Raw genomic sequence first — 20761 nt, 5'->3', positions numbered from 1 at the left:
GCCTCGGAGACAAATGGCCCTCAGCAAAGCTGTGCTTCGCCATGTGGTGACCTGCTTTGCTCTCCTAGCTTGAAACATTAGGGACCTTTAAAAGACTCTCCCTGGAAAACTCACTTCCACTTCCACAGCGATGTAACACTGAAATAACACATTTTCATCAGCGATAGCAGTCAACCACATCCCTGTAAAACAAGCAGGTCCCCAGGCACCAAAAGCTCTGGTTATTTAAAGTACACTCTCAAATAAAGTTAAAATACAAAAGGCTGTTTCCTCCAAAAGCAACAGAAATGCAGGCTCCGCTTAAGAGCAAAGGGGCTGCTAAGCTTGTTAACATTAATGATGTACTACAGAGCTGTTTTCAACACATACATACATCATGTGTCTCCTTCAGCTGACAAATCCAAAATTAATTTCTTATTACTGGAAGTAAACAGCCTATCAGTTGGATGGTTGATGGCCAACTGCCGGACAAAATGTCCCTCAGCCGAACTTTGCAGAAAAATGTCCTTGTACACTGGGGCGTACGGAGCAATGAGATAACACAACCAGTTGTGCAGCTTGGCTGAGTCTCTCTGGGCCATAGGCGTGAAGAGATGGAGCCAAACAATGATCTCATCCCTAAATAATTGCTTCACTTGTGGCGGTTTCCCCTCCCTCTCTTCCCTCAGCCGAACACAGCTCATACAGTTCTTGGGACAAAATAAGAACCAGTACATATTTTGTTCTCCTCGGAGGGTCATGTGACTGGCAGCTTCCACTCTGATTTCATCTCAACAGTGTAACTGGTTGCTTTTGAGAGGAAAACCCTCTCCAGCTTCTTTCCTTTAAACATGTTTATGAGATGAGAGATAAGTTGATTGCTGTAGTCTAATTTAAAAAAAAGATTTATAAAATGATTTAAAACATCTCCATCTGCATATTTTGGAAAGTGGAAAAAGCACACCCTCCTCAAACATTTTATTAGGTTCCAATTAATTATATGTGGGAAAACAAAAAAGCAGTAGGAAAGTGCAGCTTTTCATGAGCAGAAGTTCAAATAAACACCCTGACTGATCACGACTAACTGCTGATGTTGATATTGTGAATGCATGCTACATTTTACCTGCAGTACTTCCTTGTTGAAGAGCGAGTTGCGCTGAGTGAAGCAGTCACTCTGGGACGTAACAGCTGCCGATGCTTCATTCTGTGTGTGTGGATGGCTTTCTTTCCTCTGAGGCTCTTTCTTTAGCGTTTCAGGCGCTGAAATCTGTGTGAGGACACAACACAGACAACAAAGTGTTAAAGACATGATGGCAATTTGACTGCAACATTAATTAGATCACACCTGAACACCAGATGATGCTAGCCTCTGATAGAACCTATAGGAATGATGTACAGCTCTCAATGAGGGCATGTTTATGTGTCCATTCATGTTGATAACACCTTTTTTTTTTACCATCCACAGACAATATAAACTTGTGTGACCCAAGTTCCCTCTTAACAAAAACCCACTGTCAGCACTATGTGAAATGAAATGAAACACTGCTGGCACAACTTTCCTAATCAAGCATTTCTGCTGCTCTCCAATCAGGAAACATCTGGGCACATGAAGGAAGCAGGAACGGACAGATCCTTGGATGTTTGACGTGTTTTACTGTCAGCCTTACATGTAAACATATCACCTTTAAATAGTAGATCATGTTCACTCTTTCATACCTGAACAGGTAAAGACACCACATCCTTCTCACATTAAATGATAACCATTTTTTGGGGCATTTGCATGAATAATATATGAGGGGAGGAAAAGCAAAGTATTGTTGTGGTTGTGGAATGAGAGGTGATGTACATGAGGACTGTAGTTTTTTGTTCTAAAAGGGGAAATGAGGCCATTGCTGTGTCAGTGTGTTATTATAAGCAGCCTCCATGAGCAGCAAGCCTTTTCTTTTGTTAACATCTTCCCTGACCTCATGTTTTCCAGTGAGCCCTGCCCCTGCAGGGTCTGCTGTAACAGAGCACTTCATCTACATAGCCTACACTGATGACTTCAACAAGAAACAGGCCAAATCCAACAGCCCATTGACTTTAAACAATATCCTACACTATACACATACTGTGTTTCTTCTGTAGACTGTTTCTTTAATGAATTACAGTTAAACAAGAGGACACAACAGGCTATTTGTATGGCGTTCAAAGACGCGTTGCTGCCATAACTTAACTGGTTTTCCACCTCTGTGTAACTTTGCTCCAAATGTATAATATAATAAACTTTTTAAGTTTGGCGAACACAGCACATGATGACTTCACTTCGTAAACTCCAAGAGATCCATCAACTCCACTGCTGCCTATAAATACCTCACTGTCTCACAGCAAAACAAATAAAGTTGGGGCAAATAGCACCATTATCAACACAAAACACCAAATATAAATATGTGTATATATATATATATATATATATATATATATATATATATATATATATATATATATATATATATATATATGATACTCATGTGGTTTTTAAATTAAACTTTCATTTAACGTTACTGAGATAAAAACAGTAACGTTAGCTTAAGTAACGTTTGTTTTCTTAAGCTAGCTATTGGTTATTTCTAATATAGCAACGTTAGCTAACTTTAGCATCTCACCTGTTGGACGGATTTCTCGGTTTGTCCCTGCGTGGCCTGAAGTTCGTCATTGCTGTCTCTTTTGAGTAAAACCTAAAATATTAAGAGAAAATGAGCAGCCGATAGTGCTAAAATAAGCCATAAATGAGTAGAACAAGCTGGGCAAGACGACGGAAATTGTGGCAGGTAAAAAAAAACAACAACTATTTAGCTAAACAACATTTAGCTACACTTGTTAAAACAAATATCTCGATACATTTCCGGTAACCACTTCAATATTTTACATTATGTCGGGATACATTTGTCAAACAATATATATCATAATTTAAAGATATTCTTTTGAAACCGTTATCTCAAAAATCCCAAATAATGAAATGACTAATTAACACAAAGTGAAACACCATGTGGATAGGCTACTTCAGGTATGTAGCCCATACTGGTAAATATTAGCAAATAATTGAAAACATTGTACAAAATGTCTATTTTCCGTGCTGAGTTTAGTCTTGATAATGTTAATATCTAGATACCAGTATTTTTGTTGTTGTTTGTAACAGTTAAAACTGAAGGATTTATCACATAGCCTACACTTTGTAACCAAAACAACCTTTTACACATATCTTTAAAAATAGACTATGTAATAACTACCTACATTTTGTCTTTATTGAGTAAAATTGCCTTTTAATTATACTGCAATATTGAAACAAATCCCACCTATTTGTGATTATTTCCTTGGTTATTATAGTGGCATATTTGCAGTAGTAAAGTGTGTCCTGTACCTTGAAGTGAGAACTGGACTTATTCTCAAAGCTCACACCCACAATCCTGGGCAGATGTGGATCGGCTGATGTGCTGGTGACGTTGTTGTTGTTATTGTTGTTTTCAGATGTGGACCCTGTGATTGAGAGCTGTGCTGGTCCCACTGACACCTTGTTCTCTGGTTTGCCTTTACTCCCAGAGATTGTGATCTTCTTGATTGACCTGGAGACAGCAGAGGCAGAGGCGACGTTCTGGTTCAGGTGGTCCTCAGCTGCCATGTCCTCCTGGTTGTGCTTTACCGGTGCTACCTGCTTGACGATGGGTGAGACGAGACAGGGGCTGTGTGTGCAGACCTGGGGTCGACTGAGGTAGAGAGAGTTCAGGTTGTGCTGCAGAGTGCAGTTATCCAGACTCTGGCTCTGCAGATAACTCTGTGTAAACTCCTGGCATTTTGGCACAGCTGGGGCCGACAGCCTCGTCCCAATGGTGAAGGGCTGGACCTTCCTCATAATGCTCTCAGACATTGCCAGTGTCCAGATAAAAAAACAAAATATGCTGAAGTCCAAATGGGCATTAAAAAAAGTCTGTCACATCCCTTTGTACACTGTTCTCACTCACCAGTTCTGTTTGCCCAGCCTCTGTTAAGCAAGCAAGTGGAGGGTTGAACAGAAAGTGGAGGGAGAGCTCAGTTCTCCACCTTCTTGTGCATATTGAGAATGCACAGCACACAGCCCAGGACAGCTTCCTTGGACTCCTGGGATCGAATGCGGTCCCAGACGTGGCGCAGGGCTGTGCCAAGGTGGGCAGCGCCTGTAGAGAGGCTTCTCCTGAGGAACTGTGCCACTGAGCCTGCCAGTCTGCTACTGAGGAGCCTGATAACCAGGGACCGCAGCAAGATGAAAACTGCTGGCATGCTGCCTTACTGTGCTGTGCGAAAAAAGAAAAAAAAAGGTCAAAAAAAGGAGGGGGAAAGAGGAGGGTTGGTTAAGAGAGGGAATGAAGTCACCACCTCTCCACACATACAAACTCTCTCTCTTTCTCTCTCTTTCTCTCTGTCAGGAGTGACAGAGTGGAGAGAAGGCTGTAAAGCCTGGCTGTCAAAACTTCCCCTCTGAACTGAAACAGAAAATCTGTCCAGATAAGAGGCGAGTAATGGAGTCAGAGGGAGAGACCTCTGTCAGACCTCTTCAATCACAGCTTATCCTCTATGAGGTAATATCCTCAGCTGAAACAAACTCACACCTACCCATACTGCCTCTGCCTTACCTCCACCTTCAAGTGCAAAGGAACAGATTCAGCCTTGAGGTGTACTGCTCTGTTCCAGCGCAAAGAAATTACAAGACAAAACAAAAAAAAAGCTACTGTGACAGCAGGCTTTTGAAAAATCCAGGGTGAAATCTAAGGAGAGAATAAGCTTCAGAGGCTCATGTGAGCGCTGTCTCTCCAGGAGTGAGAGTGCTTTCCTCAGCTCCAAGCTTTTCCCCATCAGCGAGGAACAGCTGTCACAAAAGTTCCAGCTGAATGGAACAGCCCTGTCGCTCTGCTCCTTAAACCTCAGAGCTGCTGGCACGACAAGTGTGGGGGGCAAATTACAGTCAAGCAGATGATGACCCCTACCACTCCTTGATGGTGGCTACGGTTCAACAGAGCACATGTTGGGCTGAATGATTGGAATGGCAGGGGGTGGCGTGCATATGTCAGGGCAGCAGGGATTACTGAGGAGAGCAGACAGCAGAGAAAATATTTGCAGAGAGCAGAGCGGAGAATTTGCTTCCACCGGTGAAGGCTTTCCCCAAAAAAGGAACTCTCACTCTTCACTCTTTACTCTTCACTCAGCTGCCCTCTGACTTGACCCCAGCATCTGGTTGAATGGCTCGCAGTAGCTGCTCAGCCACTTAAAACCAAGTCAGTATAATGAAAGTGAAGTAATTGCATGCCACATTTTTGCAACACAGGGCTTTGGGAATTCTCAAAATATCGACTTATGTAGTAAAATTACATAACATTTAGAAATAGACACATTTAAGAAATATATGTATATATGTGCTCAAAAGTCGCCTGTGTTACTGTGGGACAACAGTCACTCAGCAGCACTCCATATGACAGAGGAAGACGCCAGAGACGACATGGTTAATGATGCTTTTAAAAGAGCTCTGGTTTCATGATGAAGTCATCTAAGGAAGCGTTTTAATGTGTTGCAGCTTGAAATCAGAGATAAATTCTGCACAGGCTGAGTAGTGTTCACGGAAAGCTGGATGGGTGGAGTTCAAGGGGTTTGGCTGACTTTAAAATGCCATTTCCTCATATTGCTCTAAAAGTGTGCGATTTATGTGTGCTGTGGGTACACTGTGTGACTATGACACCACCACATGCCGAAATGTTGGTTGTGTTCAAGTGGAACATTTTGAAATGTGGTTTATTTTTTGATTTATAATCATTATTTGTCAGGAAAGTAATGCATACAAATACATCTTTTTTGCAAGTCATGCTATGTAAAGGCAAGACCAGCCCACTGAGAGATGAATGATAATACTGCAATCCACAGCATAGCCTAGAATACAACTGGAAACAAGTAATACAAAAAAAAATCCATAACATATTTACCCCATGAAACTTTTCTAACCCTAACTGTTAGGGTTGAGTTAGCAATCATTTGTTTTAACTGCACAGGCCTTAAAATTCAACAAAGGCTGCTATTTTTATTAGGTTATCTCCACTGAGACATGCTTCCATTTAGCAGCCTTTGAGAAGATTGAGAACACAAACATGACATAACACACCACACATAAGTTCTTTGTGCTAACCAATCAGGTATAACCAGTATTGTTGAAGGAGTATTTTGACATTTTGGAAGACATTCTTATTTGAGTAGTTACTGAGCTAGAGCCTGGAGTCGATTAGCTTAGCATTGCTACACAGTTGAAAAGCACACCTACCAGCACCTCTAAAGCTTACTAATTAACACTTTACTCTTAAGTGCTGGTAGGCTTATTTTTTTGAGGGTGTAGTTATGCTAAGCTAAGCTAAGCTAATTGCCTTATGTCTCGAGCCCAGTACTTAACGCACAGACCTGACTCTCACTAATAACATATTTCCCAAAATATCAAACTATTCCTTTGAACTTGTCCTTTATAAAAGATAATAAAAGTGTGGGCAGGTTCATGGACACTTTGCATTGCATCACGTAAGGTTTGCTGAAAGTTCACTGGTAGACTTTTAGGAATAATATCTCAATATCACCGAAGGTCTAAGTTAAGAATGCTTTGTGTGTATAGCCCCTGTTTTCCACTTAGCCTGTAAACATAAAGGATGTAAAGTTATTTTGCTCGCACAGTCACTGTCTGATTAGATTTGAACCAGGTGTCCCACCTCTGCCAACCAAGTCAGATTAGGCTACTGTAACACCTTCCTTATGTTGTTTATCCTGGAAGTCCCCCCCTCCCTCCCCGCAGCTCTCATCCACATCTTGTGCGTAAGGTTTAACTGTGCTGCCCACATCCGTTACAAATAATTCAAACCTCAGCCTTCATCTGAAAGCTCTTTATTTGTGCCATCTTCCTTTATGTGCATCTTTAAAGATGGCTGTTAAAGGCAAGCTGGTTCTGGCCTGATGGCTGATATCATTGCCTCCCAAGATGATAATACAATCCTGATGCTTTCTCACCACAGGCCCTGGTTGGTGATCACCCTTGTTAGATATCTTCCATTTTATTACAGTCAGTAAATACGACTTGGAAGACTTGTTCAGGGGGTGATGTCACCGAGGCAGCCCGCATAAAAGGAGAGTGATAGCTGTGGCGGAGGAGAGAATATGCATGGGAGCTAGAGGGGGTCTGTACTTTTCCACTTGGCGTATGTCATCACAAAGGCATGATTGGCCTCGTGGTCAAGTTTCAGTACAGATAAGATTGAGTTTTTTCTGGATCATGATCAAAAAAATAGAAAAGATTTGAAGTTTTAAAAATGGTTGATATGAAAGGAGTAGAAAAATGGAAATACTTCACATGTGTTATGTCAGGCATGCTTGGCATTAGCTTTCTAGAAAGTAGACAGCATCTAGAGAGATCTAACCCCAACACTGGACACTTCTCCAGCTTAACTTTATACATCCTCTATCAATTGAATTTTAACTAAAACATACCTCTTAAGTCAATAGAATCAAGTCTCTGTTTATTACTTTTATAGTGATGGCTAAAACGGTATTGTTTAATGTTGGATGCAAGGCCTGGATCACCACCAAAATGTAATCATTTGTCCTGTGGCCAAAAACCTTACTTTTAAGTTTTTACAAGCAGGACAGATAGAGCGTAAATATTTTATCTAATATATCTTAAAACATAAAGACTTTGGCAAAGTTGTAAAGCATCATGAGCATATTTATACCAGTTCAGCTTCTTTTTACTTTGTTTAAATACAGAAGAAAGAAACACAGACTAAAGAGAAAGTTAAAGTTGTGAATGACAATGAAACACAACCTTCAAGGCGGTGACGGCATAGTGCCAATGAAATTGTGAAGTCATACATTTGTATTATTGCTTATCTGTTGATCTAAATAGCTTTAAATTCCTTTGCTCTTAGCTCACAAGTCTGAACCCACATCTTGACAATGACCTAGCCTCTCTCAGATGGCTCGCCTGTGGGCTTTTGTACTCTAGCCTCTGAAGCTAATACACAGCATTAACAATGAAATGATTTGTTCTTAAATAGAGCGTCATGACAGCTGCAGTTTATGGACAAAGGGAATTATAAACACATTATGAAAGGCACATTTTCAGCGTTTACTTTATGATGTCCATATGGGTTTCGTGACGTTTTACCCACCCCAAATCTATCCAGACGGAGAACAGAACGGGTCCCAACATATCTTAAAAACATAAAAGCTGCAGCCTTGAAATGTATCAACTAAAGTACCAAACCCTATAATCACTAGTTTAATACTAATATACTGTAATTGTGGCGCCTAGTTTTGACACTCACCTAAGGCTATATTTGACCTAATGAGACTGCATGCTTATCAGCTGACGTTCACACACACACACACACACACACACACACACACACACACACACACACACACACACCTGTGGTGCTTCGTCTTGGTAGTCCTGTTTCACATGTTTCTTCTGAACATGTCCACTCTTATCACAGCCGTAACGAGCTATGACATCATATGCAATAAAATGCCATCTTAGTCAGTCATTGTTTAGAGAAACAGAGTGCCAAGTTTGTCGCAGAAAGAGGCAAGCAGAGACAATGATACTCAACCGTCTGCCATGATGCATATATTTCTCATCTCCTAAACTAGCAGCATTGTTCCAAAAAACAAATGTCGAGCGGTTTGTTTGAAGGTAACTGCTGCACTGACATCAATAACCATCATGATCTCTGGCCTCCTTTTGCAGAATTCCTCCATGCAAACATGCAACCCGTAATATTTGCTCCATTCAGCCTCCAACTTTGGCAGCAGGGTGGCATCAAGAGTAGAAATAGTGTAACCCTGTGTCAGTAAACGTTCAAATATAAAGGCAGGTGTCAGACCTAGTTTTAAGACAAGATGACCTTTGTTTTGACCTCCTAATTCAGTTTCTAGTCCTTTCCTAACAATTGGCCACAAAATTAGAAAAATACATCAGGCAGTGTAGATGAGTACCAGCAGTTTTGGAGAATGTTAAATATCAAAAGATGCTTTCACTGGCTCTTAAAAAAGCTGATAATTCAAAGTCAACATTCAGGCTTATTAAGCAAGTCAATGAACAAGTCAGTGAGGACATTTGTAGGTGATCAAATGCATCCACTTCACAGTTAGTTTGTGTTTCTACTTCTGGACTGGAGGCCAGTTGATGATAGATTGGCATCTGTGGGATCATTTGTTCTCAAAAAGTATAAGGATCACTGGGAATGAACAGATTTTTCTTGGCTGTACTAGCAAAGTGTTGGAATTCAAAGAATATATTAAGTTTTTAGCCATGCTAGCAGCATGCCTCTAGGAATAGCAATTTCAGTCTGTCCACCACTTTGATCCAGACTGATATATCTCAATAACTAGTGGATGGATTGGCATGAAACTTTGTACATACATTCATGGTCCTCAGTGGGTGAATCATATTAACTTTGTTGATCTGCTGACTTTCTCTCTACCACCATGAGTTTGACGTTTTTGGTACGTAGTGAAATGTCTCAACAACTATTGGATGGAATGCCATGAAATTTGGTGCAGAAAAGCATGTCCCCCTGAGGATATATTGTTGTAACTTCAGGATACCTTCAAAACTTAAATTTTTCCAATACTTTGTTTTATGACCAAATATTTGTAAAACTAATAACTTTCCCATCAGTCTGAGCTGTACTTTGTGTTTAGTGCTAATTAGCAAATGTTAGCATGGTTACTCCTAAACTAAGGTGGTAAACATGGTAAACATTATACCTGCTAAACATCAGCATGTTGTCATTGTGAGCAAGTTAACATGCTGACAATAATATTTAGCTATAGCAGAAAGTCTGTATTCTCAAAGGGCCTCATTCACCAATATCTTCCTACGTTTTCTCTTAAATATGTTCTTAAGAAGTCCCTAAGAAAAAGTCTACGTCTGATTCATGACGTGTTCTTAAACAGCAGAATTGTTCGCAGGTGTGTTCTTAGAATGATGAATCCCAATGTCTTCGTAAACTGAAAGCTCGTGCCCGTTGCTCCTATTTAGCATAGGTAAACGCCCCGTTAATTCCCATAAAAGGGCATGAGATGGCAGGGCCGTGTCGCATGCACACTTAGAGAAATGTCCAAAAGACGTGGCAAAGACTGTGGAGGCCTCGACTCCAAAAGAAAGAAAATGTTTAGTAATTCTGAAGTGGAGGTACTGCTGCAAGAAGTTAAACGAAAAAGGAGACATATTTAGTAGCGTCAGCAGTGCATACTAAGCAGCAAATAAAACCGATGCATGGAATGCAGTTACTCATGCAGTGAACGCTGTGTCCGGAGAAGGGCGCAGAACCGATGAAGTAGAAAAGAAATGATTTGATCTGAAATCTGAGGCAAAAAAAAATTACTTCAAAACATAGAAGATACTCTTGGCGTATAAATAGCGTGATCAATCACTTATTATTGGATGGCAGGGTCCCCCGTTAAAATAATTGATGTGAATTGAAGGCAAAGCAAGGCAAGTTTATTTATATAGGCCTAGCACAATTCATACACAATGGCAATTCAAAGTGCTTTACAAATGAGCAGTAGTGTGTATTTATTAAAACAAACGTATAATTATATGTAAAATAATGAAAATAATTAGTTACAAAATGGAGAGAAAACGGTATAGCTACTTGTTTTGCGCAAACATGTCAGCTCTAAATTGTGCGTAACAGTGCTCTTGAGTGTGCGTAGATTCTGTTCTACCTAAGAACAAATCCCAAATAAGAAAACATTGGTGAATGCCAGAATCTCCGTGAAAACTGTGTAAGTGGGGTTTAAGAACACATTTGTTTGGTGAATGAGGCCCAAAGTTTTTTAAATCTGTAATTAAAATGAAGTCTAAAAAACCCCAAAGCCGTATAGAAAGCAGTGCAGCTCATCCATGCTGCAGATCAATGTTCCAGTGTGGGAAGCACAGTAAGCAAGCACACACTGTGTCACACAGGCCTTTATTGTACTTTTCTCTGCAGAGTGCAATCTGAAGCCACCCTCAGGTGGCAGTCAGGCTGAATGGCGGGATGAGGTCACTCCATCATGTGACATCATCGGTTCACATGGCAACCATGCTCAGGCAGCAGGAAGCAATTTTCCCATATCAAAGGTTGAATAACAAAAAAACGCTGTACCTTATTTTTGCCCTCTCCAACAGTATCAATCAACTTGAGAGGGAGGTTTAACATTTGACCTGTGATGTCATTCCAGCGGCAGGTTGGGTGCCTTCAAGCCTTTATGTGGAGGCTCTGTTGACCTGGCAGTGTGATATATTTCACATACAGGAACTTTAATCATGTGCTGCAGACTGCCTGGAGTGTGTTGCTTGCATGTATGCTTGACATCTACATTTTGAAGTGTTGCCAAGTGGAAAGGCTTGTTAAACATTTGGAATGCAGAAATCAAGAATTTGGTGAACCTACATATTTACATTTCAACATTTACATGTCCAGACATTTGATGGATCTGCTCTGTAATCACAATGTACTTCAAAACTTGTTTCATCTGAATGCTTGGGGCAAATGGAAAAATATAGGCACGCCAAAGTACATCTTGAGTCACCACTATTGCGTTACAGATTAGTTTAATGTTTTGATTGAGGTAATCTTCCTTTGACATTTTCTAATTGGAGGTAAATAAGAAAATACCAATAACTACACAGACAGCGTAAGAAAAACTTTCACAGATGTGCTTAAACCTTGAAAAGCAGTGGGGTCAACACTGTGAGGACATCATTATTCTTCATCTCAAAGAGTCTGGATTCAATACAGGACAGGCAAATGTGTTTTTTTTTTTTTTCTTTCCTGCTTTGACATACAAGGTGGCCTCGAGGGTTTTACGTAACAAGCTGGACCCACCTGAAAGTTCTGCGTTATTGTTTGCCTCACTCATGTCACCTCCTGTTAGTGGAATGGATGAGCTCATTGCTGACACCAGTCTGAGCTATGCATGGCTTGTTGATGCTAAAATTCAGCTGACACTCTAACAAGCACACTGACACCAGTGGTATACTTTTACAAATAGAACTGAACGTTCTATTTGTTATTTGTCTCCAAAGTAGAATGACAATTTGTAAAACATAAAAAAAGGAAATTGGGATTTTACATACAGACATATGTTGAAAGGTTCAGTCACTATTTGTGAGCATGAACATCTGTGGTTCCGCCAAAAGACACAACTTGGAGGCTCACTTTGTGGTTTCATAAAGTACTCATGGACATTTTAATTTTAAATAGCCTTTACTTCACTGCAGAACCAGTGACAAAGCAGAAATTGTTCCTATTTCGGGTATTGGTGCTCACAATGTCCAATTCACTAGGAGAATAACCCAGACTGCTGTCTTTTTTGGCATAGATTGTTGCACACATGTCTGGATTATGAAAAACACATGAACTTTTAGGCCAAACTGTTGCTTTAAACAGACAACGTGTGCAATGCTTTGCACATTCCAGGTTAAAGATGTATTCATGGAGAGAACACAGAGCATCAAACTGTACTTTATTCAAGCATCATATGGGGATGATATAGGAGCAGGTGCAAGTGTTCAGATAGGGCGTGGGATAACAATTGGGTTTAAAACAGGTGCTGTGCAATCTATGAAGCAACTGTTCCAACTGTGTGGGGGTATGGGATGAGGTGGGGCTCTCTTGGGGCAAAAATAGAAAATGAGCCACAGAATTAAAGTGGTTAAGATGAAAATACTTGTTGCTGCCGCCAGTTGTGTTTGAAAGACCCTTTGGAATGGTAATTAGTATATCCCACTATACATGATAGTAATAAATATCAAGCAAACAAATAAGGAGCTAAACTGCGTCAATAATACAACATCACAAAAATAAAAAATAAAGAGTAAAACTGTTATGGTAGAATGGAGTGTAATGATGCAGATGGCAAACAACCTTTTTAGCCTCATAGTGAGATTTATTGGGGCTTTAGGGGAGATTTTCCTACCCTACATTTGGTTTTATTTGTGGATGTGAGAGAGCCCCAAACAAACAAACAAAATCACCACAAACACTAAAGAAAACTTGCTCCCCGGTCTGTCTAATGGGAGCACTCTCAACAACTTCCAAAGAGAAGAACAAGCCGCAGAACTGCAGTTTTAATGAAGCTTAGCAAACATTCAACTTTGTGTTGCAGCTCACAGGTGAACTACAGAACTGTCAAAATGGCTTGAACCTACTCTCTCACCAATCCTAACAGCATTTTTGCATGGTTTTATGACCAGAGTGGAAATGATAATACTCTATTAAATCACTCATCTGTTTAGGATTTGAAGCTTTGTCCAATAACCGACCTCCCTGCACGACCACATGACTATGCTTATAAAGTATGGCTTGTTGGTTAATTGGCAATTTGAAACATAGCCTTACCAATAAAAAGCTGCGACAAAGTACTAATTTTACTCCGAATTCCGACCAACTTTAAATGATCCATAAGTGAGAAAATGACCTCAGGCGAATACCAATCATCTTCTTTAGAACACAGAGAGGAGCTCTGTTCATTTAATAACCCCCAAATTAAAGGAAAATGTATGATTCAATCATCTGGCCACAGAGTTAGATCATGCTCTATGACATCATTCTGGACTGCATAATGCTGTTGACCTAATCCAGCTATAGCGGAAGTCAAATCAGTACGGTTTACATCCGGGGAATATCTCTGTATATGTAGTAATGCACTGACCTTAGCTTGTAAATGCACTTTTTCATAGTAGTATTTGATATTATGACAGTAAAGACTTAAGGAAGGCAGAGTTCTACTGTTTTAGGCAATTGCTTACAACACTGTGCTCTACAGCAACACTGCTTTATCTTACTTTGGGCCTAAGAAATTTAAATACATCGTGGAAACTATGAAAGAACCTCAGGAGTTTGTCGAATATAGTGTAAACCATGATACTGACATTTTCAGGCAAGTTCCATACAGAACTCCTACTAGTACATACAGTACTATGAGAAGCAGATGAAAATAATGCTGCACATTTGTCACTAAACTATTACAGTACTTGTTTTAATGTCAACATCAACAAACATTTCTTTCCCTTTCCTTTAATTTATTGGTTTATTTTTTTATGGAGTTGCTTTTACTTTTCATAATAACAGCACACTCAGGACTTTTATGAGAAAGTAAAAGAAAAAGGTTGACCAAATGAGCCATTTGTAAGTAGAGGCTGTGTTTTACTCTGCCACAAAGCATTGCAAAGCTCTTCCATCATTGGGTTTGCCCAAGAATACCGAACAACAGTTGGTTTTAGCAGTTGCTGTTGACTAGCAGAGCTATGCTGCAGTTGGGCAACTCCTGTTCTCTATGTCAAGGCATAACAACAGACAGACACCACATGTGTTGGCTATAAAGTTTGTAAAACACACCACTAAGCAAATGTGTCAAAGAGTGGCTCAGCAGGGTCAGATGGGTGACGCAATCTGTGTGAATGCTGACAGGTGGGATGGCAGGCCTGACTTTTAAGGCCAAACAGACTGGACGTGACAGCTAGAAATTTCTTTACTGGGCAGGGCTGCACTGTTCCTGTGTGATGAGAAACTCCCATTTTGCAACTACTATTTACACATATCACCTCTGTGAGGAGAGGTAAGGCAAGAGAAACATCTCTAAATGTTTATAAGATTATCACCTTCTGGAATAACTCAATAATGGCAGTTGTAAGTGTAATTTTTCAGGAATAAACAAGCCAGCTCTACTCCTTTTCTCTTTTTTAGTGAATACGCAGAATATTTCCAATATTATAGACTGAGGCCAGGCACAAACTCTAATAGGAGAATGTGTGTGTGTGTGTGTGTGTGTGTGTGTGTGTGTGTGTGTGTGTGTGTGTGTGTGTGTGTGCCTCAGTATAATATTAGTGTATTGTATCCCATATCATTATACAACATGAGGTTTGCATAAACTAGCTCAAAAACAAAACAATTACCATAAATAACACCCTGTGTCCCAGACATGTGATCATTTAAATAAACTTCTCCAAGCCATTTCCAGAAATTCCTGGGTCCATTTCCAGATAATAACATCATCTAACTGTAATTGTGCAATAGTACGAGAAAGGACTGCTAAGTCGACAGCTTTTGGGTTCTACAGTTCAGACCGTCAGAATGAATTTAAGATTTTTCAACTGCACTGAACAGGTCCAGATAAAAAACAAAATACTTGAACTGACATGATTATATTTACACTGATCCTACAAAAAGCAACAATCTACAATGTTTCACTTTTTGAGTGATAAAAAATTTAAAATCTACTGCACCCACAGTGTACTGTAACCTGATTTTCAGTGTGTCTGTGGTCTGTAATCACCTATCAGAGGTCCAAGGGGCAGCCCTGGGCAGCTGTCGTTTGGGCTGCCCCAGGCACAATCTTACCATTGTGCATGACGTGCAGCTGGCATGGTGTTGGAATGCCTACGCACAATGAATCAATCAAAGCCCCCCCTAAGTGGACCAGACCTGGGCAGTGATACAGGCAGATTCATGGCAGCTGTAACATGGCTCCTCAGTGCCATAATCCGTTTACAAGGCTCTACTTTCACTTCAGCCTGACCATTTAGAGCCAGGTTGATCACACCAAAGTACCCACCCCTTTGTAATTCAATGCTTTTAAAACTTAAGTAGCAAAATTAAAGTAGCATGATGTGCCACATTTACAGTCTAGACGTGTGAAACAGGCTGTGTAAGGGGCTCCAGTAAAATTCACTACATGAGAAAGGCTTCAGATACTAAGAAATAGCAAGGTCCACCAGAGCTGTTCACATTTATCCTTGGCCCCATCACCTGGACCACAGTTAGAGTAGGATTAGTTCAGATGATGAAGGCTATTTTGTTCTCCAACCCAAGCAAGCTGTCCAAGAGCACATTCTTAGTTATTGAAAGCATTGAGCTTTAAGTGGTGCTTACAAGATGGAGGTCTTTTCTTTAAATGAAACATAAATTCACACGTAAAAACGAACCAATTTGACCGCAATCTTACACTGGAATAAATTGAGGTTGTAAGGCTCATTGGTTAAATGCACTGGCCTTGCACCAGATGAGCTGGGTTCCAGCCTGTGTCAGTATGATTAACTTCCATGCTGAAGGACAACTTGACACTAAAACACTGAGATCTCCAGAGATGCTTCTTGGTAACTGACCATGCTGTGCCAGTCCTCGTGTGTAGCAGGCATGCAGGCAGCCAACACAGAGTATCAGATTATTAAGTGCATTGCCCAAGTGCACCTCAACCAGACCAACTGGATTATTTGGCCATGTTATCTGACCAATAATACTAGGGTAGGGATCATATTCTTAAAAACATTTTTGGGCAGGAGTCTGTGTTTGGGTCAGCCTGCTGACCTCATGAGCAATTCAAAACGTGTGTGACAACGCCATCTACTGCTGCAATAATGTTATTGTAAAATAGAAATAGTCACCTAGGATACTACAACCATAAAGGATGGAAGTTGCATCAGCTAGGGCCATAATAGGGATTTAAGTTTTAAGCAGTTTCACCCCAAAACTATTTTCATTCTCCTTCTTGTTGTATTTGAATGCTTTTAGATGCAGATGAAAAGGCATCATTTTGTGTAACTGAAATATATATATATATATATATATATATATATATTTTTTTTTTTTTTTTTTTTTTCTTCTGTCTTTTCCCTTTCATCATCTTTCACACCTCAGATTTATATTGGGAACCGATGACCGTTCCTTAGCCCCAGGTTGGGAACCACTGTGTTAAACTCCATATTTATAGCTTCCTAAAAAGCGGGTACTGCCCTGGAGCCCCAGACTCCCAAGGCCATGGTTCACTTTGCATCAGTTGGTTTTTGGTAAGGTTATTTCCTCAGCAGACAAATCTGTAGTAGGAATAGCAGTAAATTGCAGGTGTAACTAATATATTAACAGTGAATCCATCCTATTCAGGTGTCCCAGTAAGCCATGACAGTGTGACAGTGAGCCAGCATAATACCAGAACCCTGAAACCAAAGCAGCTAAATGGAATTTTGTCATCATTCATTTTATTATATACATGTGCTTTTCCTACTGATATGTCAAAATGTTGTCTGTGAAATGACCTATTACAAACTTTGAATCTGCATCACTAAAATACAATATTAATTCAAAATGGGTCCTGCTTTAGCAAATGTTTAGCTCCATGCTCACATGGTAGGCATACTTCAGAGGCACACACTAACTGACACATGGCAAACCTTGGGGCAGTTAGTTCTCTTTCATCACAGGCTGGTGTCTGAATGTCTGGGCTTAATGCGTACTTATTTAATGGAAACTTAGAACAAACGGAGTATGCAGAGTGTGGGCGGTGGGTCAATAGCCAAAAAAACCCAAAGCCCCCTAACAGGTTCATCCGGCCATGCAGTTTGAAAAGACGTAGGTTAACATTCCTTTGGGCAACGTTTTTCTTGTCAGGTTAGAATAAGTTCTTATTCGAGGAAGATTTTTTATTATACATAAATGGTGTGAAGGCAATGCAATTTATTTATATAGCACAATTATGACACAGATGCAATTCAAAGTGCTTTACATAAGCATAACTATACAAAACAAATAAAACAGAAAATACGACAGGTCAGTAAAAGCAGCCGACAGAGGGTGCTAGTGGACGCTTTTCCTCCCAACACGTGACGAAGGAGTCGATAGGGACTCCCAGTGTGGATAGCAGCACTGCTTGTCTGAACACCAGGTAACCACAACCGACTTAACCACTGAAGGTAACGTTTCCTTAATTATTTTCCTCTGTTGATGTTGTTGTCTGTTCGCTAACTTTGCCAATGTTAGAAATAAACGCTGTTGTTTTTACTCTTGCCGGCCGGTTTTATTTCAGTTAACGTTAGCTAGCTAACAGCTAAATTAGGTAGCTAACGTTACTACATTTTAGCTTTAGCGTAGCATAGCTAGCAACAGCTTCTCTTGGACAGTTGGTTATCACAGAGCTGGATACAGGAATACTATTCGTAACACAGTTATTGTTAAAGATGATGTTGTGAGACAAGCGAACCTGATGGTCAGTTACTGTCGCTCACAGGTATGTGTTATTCCTGTCTTAACGTTACAGCTAACGTCGGTTAGCTAGTGTATGAGGCGTTGACTGGACTGTAGTAGCTAATGTTAACGTTAAGTGTTAAAGCTCAATGTCACCGGGTCTACATTAGCTTTATCAATCAACTATCTGTGCGTATACAATATACATGGCCAACTGAGACCTATGCAGTAGTATACATCGATGTTCCTAGTCCCATTTTCTACAAAGCCATTGTGGTCAAGTTGTCACTGCCATGGCTAACGTTAACGTTAGCTAGTCATCTGATATCAACAACATCCTGTTCAGTAGGTTACGAGGGTGTAGAAACTGCTTTCCAACACTCACAAACATGCCCCTCTTCTCAAAATCTAGCCACATGACAACTCAGAATGAGAACTGCTGTTTAATGTGACTTATCCAGGAAAAACTACTGGTGACCGGTTTACTGCAGCAAAGATGAGGCAATGTTGCCTTCACGTTGGAACTGTTTGTATTTTGAGAAGTCACTACATGTGGGGTCTTGAGTTTACATGGCCGCTTTTAAAGCATACTTGAAAAACTATTACATCGTGTGAGACAAAACAATTACTCTAATACAACTTACATTGCCTGTGGCCTAGGTCTGGCATGTGTTGCTCCTCATGTTATACTGAATGGTCTTCTGGGGGTTTATTTATAAAAGCAAACAAAGGTTGGAGGTCAGTGAGTAAGTGAGTCACCGAGACAGAATAAGCAGGGGGACATATGGTTTAGCAAGAGACAGATTCATTTGGAAGACCTATGCCTAGTGCATAAATATTAACTTGTTAATTTTGATTTTTTTTTTTTTTGTTGCTGTTAATAAGTTTTGTTATATAGAGTTGGATACTTTCTCTGAAAGTATTGTTGAATTACAAGCTTCCATTGAACTGCAGACCTTTTTTACCGAGTCTTGTTTTTGATGTCTTTAACTTCATCAAACATTTTTAAATTTGCATGCCTTTCAATCAATCAAACCCAACTGCCCAGATAGCCAAATGACAGTTTAATTAATGCTCTCTTTTATACAGAATAGAAACACTATTATTTTTATAACCTTTAATTGGAACACGCTAATGTTAAAAGATTACTGAAACCATTTGTTTGAAATGATATTGATATGGTATAGCCCAAAAGGGGTGCATATTTATGTATTTATATATCTATTTTTTTTAAACTGTTGTTGTGCAATGGGAGGTTACAGGGATGAGAGTGAACAGAAAGAAAGAGGAGTGGTACGTGTAGGTCTAATCACTTCTTAAAATACCCTCCCAGCAGATAATACAGGGGCTTGTGAACCTGTCAGCAACAGCAGAGCTGAGCAACTCGCGACCCAAGAGGACATGCAGTCCCCCTTCTTTTTGTTCTCCTGGATTGCCCCTCCTAGTTTTCCCCACTGTTCTCCTAAGCAGAGTGTTACTCCTCTTGTTGTGGTCACAGGTTTCAATGGTGTTGGCTTGATGGAATCCAAGTGGGTGGCAGAGTGATGGTCTAAGGACTCGCAGTCACGGAGGTGCTTGCGCGTGGAATGTTGCGCTGGTCGGTGCACCTAGAAGGAGGGCCGCGGAGAGTCAACCATGCTGCTGTGGCGGTGGGGCACAAGGTGTACTCCTTTGGAGGCTACTGCTCCGGGGAGGACTACGAGACACTCCGTCAGATTGATGTGCATGTCTTCAACACAGGTCGGTGGTGAACATACATGTATATATTGAGGGTTCCCATTGGTTGTGGATTTTCTTAGAAAATCTAAGAATGTAGGGAATTCTATGTAATCTCTTGTTTTCAGCTGTTTTTTGTTTTTTTTTGACAGTGTGTGCAACTATTGTGGGATCTCGGATGTTCATCCCTTTGCAGTTTTTTGACCTGAAAAACAACATCCGTAAATCAAAAAAGAATACAATTGGCAGGTCTCAAGAGCACTCTGACTTGTTAATGAAAAATAATTTTACTTCAGACCTACACTGGAAACCCCAGTATATGTTGTTTTTGTAATCTAATGTTTTATTTGTAATGAAGCAGGAACATATTTGTAGTAAGGATAAGAGTGTTTCAAGAGTTTGTTGAACCTTCACCACTTTAACGGTAACTCATTACAGCTGGCAATTAAAACCCAAGCTTTCCATTGTGGTTTGTGAAATGTTCTCTGTTTGTTGTTTTTCCGTTGATTTCTCACAAACACAGGTGTTTTCTTTAAATGTGCTGCTCTAAACCTTTATAAAACTGCTCCCTTTTCTTCCTCGTAACCCATTTTATATATTTCTTTCACTGTGTGGTCAACCACCTGCTTTAGGGTTTTACACCTTCTTAAAGCAGCTTGAGCCTACCAGCCGTTGCTGTGATCTGTGGCACCAAACCTTGATAAAGATGCTTTTGGCTGATTGAAATGGAAATGGGACCACCTTAGCTATTGTTTCAGTATTTTATCTTGTCACTTGCTTTGTGCTCCTTCTCTTTGATGTATTTTTTACAGCAGACCCCGCTGTCTTCCGAAGTCCTTTGATTTCTTTCCTTTTTCTTTACTTGTCTATTTTTTTCAGGAATTTTACTTTTTTACCTTCTGTTTTGAGCCTCTCAAAATAAGTAAAAGGTAAAATAAGCAATTCATCCACATGTTTAACACTTCGTTACATCTAATAATATAATTAATATACAGAAAGTTAAAAGAAACAGGTATTTCAAG

General features: G+C 40.1%; 3 protein-coding genes across 8 annotated transcripts in view; 1 reads left to right on the top strand and 2 right to left on the bottom strand.

Moving 5' to 3' along the window:
* Nucleotides 1–3940, bottom strand: part of LOC116039359 — a 29525-nt gene extending 25585 nt beyond the window's left edge. For all 6 annotated transcript variants that reach the window (XM_031284118.2, XM_035992212.1, XM_031284121.2 and 3 more), the window contains exons 1-3: nucleotides 3380–3940; nucleotides 2625–2696; nucleotides 1103–1246 (exon numbers count right to left, since the gene is read on the bottom strand). In XM_031284118.2, the coding sequence (XP_031139978.1) occupies nucleotides 1103–1246; nucleotides 2625–2696; nucleotides 3380–3883 (720 nt within the window). In that variant the 5' untranslated portion in view covers nucleotides 3884–3940. The remainder of the gene's footprint in view (nucleotides 1–1102; nucleotides 1247–2624; nucleotides 2697–3379) is intronic.
* Nucleotides 3941–3972: 32 nt separating this feature from the next.
* LOC118493206 (protein myomixer-like) lies at nucleotides 3973–4870 on the bottom strand. Its single transcript, XM_035992213.1, has one exon. The coding sequence runs from the start codon at nucleotides 4270–4272 to the stop codon at nucleotides 4045–4047; it is 228 nt and encodes a 75-aa protein (XP_035848106.1). The 5' UTR covers nucleotides 4273–4870; the 3' UTR covers nucleotides 3973–4044.
* Nucleotides 4871–17497: 12627 nt separating this feature from the next.
* klhdc3 (kelch domain containing 3) overlaps nucleotides 17498–20761 on the top strand; it is a 31902-nt gene continuing 28638 nt past the window's right edge. Inside the window, exons 1-2 of the mRNA XM_031284139.2 lie at nucleotides 17498–17752; nucleotides 19522–19763. Coding sequence (XP_031139999.1) covers nucleotides 19610–19763 — 154 coding nt within the window. The 5' untranslated portion in view covers nucleotides 17498–17752; nucleotides 19522–19609. The remainder of the gene's footprint in view (nucleotides 17753–19521; nucleotides 19764–20761) is intronic.

The sequence above is a fragment of the Sander lucioperca genome, chromosome 15 (genome assembly GCF_008315115.2).
Source record: "Sander lucioperca isolate FBNREF2018 chromosome 15, SLUC_FBN_1.2, whole genome shotgun sequence".
Taxonomy (NCBI): Eukaryota; Metazoa; Chordata; class Actinopteri; order Perciformes; family Percidae; genus Sander; species Sander lucioperca.
Note: the sequence above shows the minus strand (reverse complement) of the source record. Positions and strands in the feature narration are given on the sequence as shown.